This window comes from Esox lucius, chromosome 11, assembly GCF_011004845.1.
Source record: "Esox lucius isolate fEsoLuc1 chromosome 11, fEsoLuc1.pri, whole genome shotgun sequence".
NCBI lineage: Eukaryota > Metazoa > Chordata > Actinopteri > Esociformes > Esocidae > Esox > Esox lucius.
This window is the reverse complement of record NC_047579.1, coordinates 20,793,413-20,799,664: the sequence shown is the minus strand read 5'-3', so window position 1 is coordinate 20,799,664 and position 6,252 is coordinate 20,793,413. Positions and strand designations below refer to the sequence as shown.

The 6,252-nt window shown below is 42.4% G+C and overlaps 1 protein-coding gene across 1 annotated transcript; it reads right to left on the bottom strand.

Moving 5' to 3' along the window:
* Positions 1-1,600: 1,600 nt before the first annotated feature.
* LOC105029451 (transcription factor Sox-9-A) lies at positions 1,601-5,460 on the bottom strand. Its single transcript, XM_010902821.3, has 3 exons — positions 4,655-5,460; positions 4,109-4,356; positions 1,601-3,654 (listed from the first exon to the last, which is right to left on the bottom strand). The coding sequence occupies exons 1-3, from the start codon at positions 5,092-5,094 to the stop codon at positions 2,885-2,887; spliced, it is 1,458 nt and encodes a 485-aa protein (XP_010901123.2). The 5' UTR covers positions 5,095-5,460; the 3' UTR covers positions 1,601-2,884.
* Positions 5,461-6,252: the final 792 nt, after the last annotated feature.

The window sequence follows — 6,252 nt, the reverse complement described above, 5'->3', positions numbered from 1 at the left end:
TACATGTTGTTTATCAATGCCCCAAAATCCACAGCTAGAAACCTCAACCCTCGTGTACGTTATGACAACCAATCAAGTCTCACAAAACTGGCTCTGGAAAAAACGTTATCACCGCTTACACCTCTCAGTCAATTTCGACACAGGAATAAATGCTTCTGGCTAATATGGACGCCACGCACTACAGGCCGTTTTCGAACTAAGATGATCTTTTGGCCTTTCCAAGTCCCCTAAGCTTTGGTCAGTGAATAAGGGTGTGCTTGGTGTATGTCCTGCTCCGTACCCCACAAGCTATATTAATGTGCGAAGCCATGGCTCACAAATGTTGGATACATCACACCGGCTTCAGGCAATCAGACAGCCCAGAGGTCTGAATGTACGGTCCAACCTGGACAAGGGTCCCAGGGCAGATAGACGCTTAAGGTAGAGAGGTACAGAAGCACGTGTGGGTGGCAGAGAAACGGATCCAGTCCACCCGGCGTGAGGACAGAGATGTCATCCGAGACGGCTGGCTTCAACTTTCAATGTGTAGGCAACTTTCAACATGAAGGCAACGTTCCCCAACCAAGAGACTGATTGTGTTTATATTGTCATTGATTTATAAAGGGTGGCGCAATCCGATCCCCTTTTCAGATTGGCTGGTAATGAATAAACAGCTTTTTTTTTTTGGCGCAGTTTGTTTCTTTTAGCGGTGGGGTATAAAAGGCCGGGGTAGGGTGTGGACATACTTCATCTCAATAGGTCGTAGTAATCATTGGCCCAGTGACCTCATTGTCTGGGGAGCCCGGAGGGAAGGGTAAGGATGAAAGCAAGCGAGGAGCTACCTAGCTTACTGACATCCTTGGGTGAAGAGTAGAGCAAGCTAAAACTGTAAACATATTCTGGAGCTCTAAGCAAATTCAAGTTTGCTATGGAAAAAGACGAAACAAAAATGTTACATTTCCGAATCAATGTAAGATTAATTAACATTAAGGCGGGATAGAGAAGATTCAATGGCCATCTTCATTCTACAACACTATTATATATGTAGTTGTTGCTATAGCATTGGAACAGACGGGTCTATTTGGGTGTATTCAGGATGGGATGCTATACTCTGACCATTGCATGATTCTGTTTCTACAAAAATTGTGTTTTCTTGAATATCTGTTCATCTTCCGTAGATCACGTCTCCATCTTACTTACAATTTACTCTCAGCAAGGTTCAACTTCCCTGACAAAGTATTCTGTTATGAAATGAAAGAACCCCAGTGTTGGAGATACTTCCTGAAATGAAGTTGAAGAGTTCACCCCCCTACTACTGCATCCATTTTGAATACAACAATATATATAACCAAACCACTTTCTTTTTATTCAATATGTTTTCTTTTTATTGCAAACAATATAATACAAAAGATAAGATTCTTTAAGACAATGGCATGTTTTACCTAGGAAAACAAGAATGCACTTGCATTACAAAGATGTCAACATGAGAACTAAGATATGGAATAGAGAATAAAGAACACAACTTTTTTCAAAAACAAAAAAGTATGCTGATGATTCTATAAAAAAAAAAACATTTTCCACTGCACCCACAGCTTCAAATGACCAATAAATCCATATTTGTTAGAATGAATAAAAAACTTCCAGTTTTTCGGTTTAGACATTTAAGATTAACTTGTATCATAATTATAAGTATTCTGTACACGACTAGATCATCAAAATAACCATTTCAACTGAAAACCTTTACAAATGATAAATAAACAAATATGCTTGTACAATTTGTACCACATTAAAACAGCTAACCCATCTGCGGAAATGTTCTCATCTCAATTAGTCTCTGCTGAATTAAAAAGGAATAAAATGCATAATAGTTATTACTTTTCAAATAAAATTAATCGCTAAAGAATAAATTAAAGATGTTAAGACTGGAAGGAATAAGGGGCCAGAGGAATGACTCAGCTGGAGGGGTGACTGCTGGGGGTCAAAGGCTACTTCCTGTATCTCCTCAGACAGGAAGTGAGGACTTTAGACGACTCCATGGTGCTAGCATCACTAATGTAAAGAGCATCTACTGCGCTTTAACAGGCACCTATGGCATGAAGGCAATACAAAGCATTGCTAATTCACATCTAGCTACACAGTAAGGCCCCTGGTGTAACTGTGTGGAAATTGCTAATGCAATTAGCAGTCCCAACACAATATCTTGAGCTAATGTGCTAACGCAGCAACAATAACAAAAAAATATATATAATTTGCCTAATTCACTGATGACACAGTCACATAGTAATTCACGGCCAATAAACTATTTAAGCACCAGCTTTGCTCAGTTCTGAAGAACATCTCATAACAATTACAATAAGATATGTACATAAGAACCAAAGGAGGATGTACTGTATAAGATAGGGTAGGCAGTATGAGTAAAGGGACTATTTTCTTTTGACTTCCTGTACAAAAATATATGAGTGAGAAGTAAGGCCACAGAGAACATTGTTCTCCTAAAGCGTTCTTCCTCATAAAATGTATAAATCCCCCGAAAGATATAGTACCAAAAGAAAAGAAAGAATATCAGAACCACATACACAGTACATACTAAAATATTTATAACAAATATATCCTCACAGAGGATTCCTCTTTTCAAAAAATGAGTTTCTTTTAACATTATATCTAGAAAAATATAATCACAACGCCGAGCATTAAAAAAGGCACTGTCGTGAGCCGTTTTCTGGAGACAATAAATGTGTAGTACTTTAAAAAAAGTCACTGAATGTATGTTTTTTTCTATTGGCGATAGACGGTACACTGACACAGAGGTACAAAGGCCTCAGAGAATTCTGGGAGACAGAGCTCTGGTAAGAGGGGTATTATGAGACAGTTTGCGTTGAAGTCTAAGGGGATGACCTCTAACCTCTCAGGGCCTGGAGAGCTGTGTGTAAACAGGCTGCTGCTCCCAGTGCTGTGGACTGTGGGTCTGGGAGGGAACCGAGGGGACTCCCGTGGGGTCGGCAATGGGGGTGTACATTGGCCTCTGGCTGGGGTTCATATAGCTGCTGAAAGGATAGAGCCCTGAGCCCTGGGCCCCAGCGGGACTGTAGTAGGAGTTGGCGCCGCCCTGGTGGTCGGAATAGTCATACTGCGTGCGGGTGATCGACGGGTAGGACGAGGAGCTGTAGTGCTGCAGATTGAAGGAGCCGTAGGTGACATGCTGCGGAGGGGAACCCTGCTGCTCGCTGTAGTGGCTGGGGCTCAGCTGCTCTGTCTTGATCTGGGTGGTTCTCCCCTGGCTCTGGCCTTGCTCCCCCCCACTAATGCCGCTTCCGCCCAACGCGGTAAGGGAGTGCTGCTGCTGTTTGGACATCCAGCTGTGGCCTCCAGCGCCCGGCTGGCTGACGGAGCCGGCAACGACGCCACCATAGCTGCCAGAATAGCCGGTCTGGGTGCCGGGCACGCCGGGGTGGCCGTGAGGCGGCAGATACTGGTCGAACTCATTGACGTCGAAGGCCTCTATGTTGGAGATGACGTCGCTGCTCAGCTCACCAATATCCACGTCCCGGAAGTCGATGTTGAGCTGCCGGCCTGTGCCTTCTTGCAGGGGTCGGCCTTCGCGCTTCAGGTCGGCCTTGCCCGCGGGCAGGTCTGTCTTGGGGGTAGTTGGTGGTGTAGGTGGACCCTGGGTCGGGCCTGGTGGGCAAAAAAGAAAGGAGGGAAAAAAAGGGGTAACCTCACTGGACACCATAATGATATAACAGAGACAATGGGCGCTACCAGGACGAGTATGAAGAGCCCTTAAATTTGAAAAGGTACAGATAAGATGAGTTTCCCTCATCATTATAGAATGTGCTTTAAAGAGGAAGAGAAGAGTTGGCAGAGTAAAGACAGGTGGTATATTTGCATGATGGCTTGTAAAAAACACTAATCATTGACAGGTGTGTCAGTTCAAGAGGGCCCTAAAGGCACTGAAAATATTAGATTTGCTGGTATACACATTTTTATAGGATACCTTATAATATCATAAAGGCATTTATAATATAAAGGAGACTTTTTTTCCCTTCACTGTCATACCGTGAACACATACATTAATATACATTAATATACCATAATTGTTAATAATAATAATAGAGTACATTTGCCTTACCTGAATGTTCAATGGGAGAATGCACTTCGCCCATACTGGACGCGGGGGAGTCGGCTTGCTGGAGCGCCTTGAAGATAGCGCCAGGAGAGATGTGGGTTTGATCGCCGTCCTCTGGCTCACTTTGTCCGTTTTTGACGGATTTTCTACGTCTGGGCTGGTACTTGTAGTCGGGGTGATCTTTTTTGTGCTGCACCCTCAAACGTTCTGCCTCCTCTACGAATGGACGCTTCTCGCCTTCGTTGAGTAATCTGGAGGGGGGAAAAGGACCGTGCGTATAGATTATTTAGTTTATCAATGTTTGTCAAAAATTACGTTCGAACATTTAAGTTTGTAAACAACTAAATGTTGTATTCTTATTTTAGTATTAATTACTACTAGTAGTATTTATAATAGGCAACTCCAATATTTGAACACTAATCGAAATTAAGCACATACACTAATGAAACGCACATGTACGTAGGTATTGTACGGCTACTCCAGACCTCTGACTAGCGAATGAGTCCGCTGTGGCGGTAGGGGAAATTGAAGATAAGAAGTTGAACCTACCTCCAGAGTTTGCCAAGGGTTTTGCTGAGTTCTGCGTTGTGGAGATGCGGGTACTGGTCCGCAAGTTTCCTCCGGGCGGCTTGAGCCCACACCATGAAGGCGTTCATGGGTCTTTTGACATGGGGCTTATTTTTGCTGGAGCCGTTCACTCGTACTGGCATGGGTACCAAGGTCCAGTCGTAACCTTTCAGCACCTGAGAAACTGCATCCCTGATGCAAACGGGGAACTTGTCCTGCTCATCCTTCTTGAACTCGCTGAGCACACCGTCCGGACCCAGTAACAGATGATTGTCGGACGGCCTGGTATTCTCGGTGTCTGAGCCAGAGCCAGACGGGCACGGTGAGCCAACCGAATCCTCAGACATGCTGGGGCTTGGAGCGTCGGAGAGACACTTCTCCTGTTCGTCTGTCATCTTCAGAAAGGGGTCGAGTAGATTCATGCGAAACAATTACCGCCAGCTATATTTGCAATGAATTGCTCTTGAATGTTAAATAAAAAATAAAAAAAATCCTTTCAAGACGTTAGAATTCCACTGCTGCTTTGCGGACAATGACAGTCACTGATTTCGACGTGCACACAGATAGACTAATAAGCAGCTCTCCTGCAAACTGTCAAAATCTTAATGTGAAAGTCCTTTCAAAAAGTCCTTTCTTCAAACACGTTTTCTTGCGAACCGATGAAAAATGCACACTGTAAATGCACTTGAAGTTATAGTTATCAAGGAAAGAATACTATTTCTTATAAAATAGCAGTTTAATGTTCGTGCCTAAACTCCAAGATCACTGAGAGAATTACGAACACACTTCCAGTGCGAAGTCTGCTTTTATAAACTGGTCCCAGGAAGCGATTGGGTGGAAAGTTTTAGGAGGCGGAGAAGAAATCTGACTCTGCGCTCCCCCAATCTCTAGTCAACAACAGAGGGGACTTAAATAATAAAGTTAAGTCGGTCATTTCAGAAAAATTATTTTGTGTTGAAAGAAATCTACGTTGTTACAAGGCATGTGTTATTATAACTTTTTTTATAAACATGTCGATTTAGTCATGTTTTTTGTATGTTTATTATTTTACACATCGAAATAAACACAATGTCTGTCTGTATTCACCAACTTTTTTGTCTCGATTAAAAATAAATAATTGCAAACTAAAGCTTATTAGGTGTATTTAAAAAAAAAAAAAAAGTATATCAGTTAAATAAATCGATTGAATGATTTGGCCTCCCAATGTTTCAGCTTAATTAATCATTGTTGCACTGATCTAATTTTGCAGGCCTGTTCATAGCCTATATCGACAGATGTGCTTTTTCAGATTCAAAGGAGCCCATGGTTTTTATCCATTATTTTTGTATATCATGCTTGTATGCTTTCTCTAACTTGATTTAGATTGGTTTCCAAAAAAACACCTCTGCGCTCGGAGCCACTGCACAGCCACACTGTCCATATTTACCAATAGGGGGAGACAACAGTCCAGAAACTCGTCCGGAGTCAGACTACTCATAAAGTCCAGAATGAAAAAGGTCTAGATTCCTCGAAATTAAACGTAATCCTCATAACATTATGTTGAAAATTCTTAATAATCGTGATGAAAATTATTCTCGTAT

Excerpts from the sequence above, each read along its gene's own strand:
- LOC105029451 (XM_010902821.3), bottom strand. The coding sequence starts at position 5,094 with ATGAATCTACTCGACCCCTTTCTGAAGATGACAGACGAACAGGAGAAG. Across the intron at positions 4,357-4,654 it reads ACCCTTGGCAAACTCTGGAG|ATTACTCAACGAAGGCGAGA; the intron begins GTAGGTTCAACT and ends TCCCCCCTCCAG. Across the intron at positions 3,655-4,108 it reads TTCTCCCATTGAACATTCAG|GCCCGACCCAGGGTCCACCT; the intron begins GTAAGGCAAATG and ends TTTGCCCACCAG.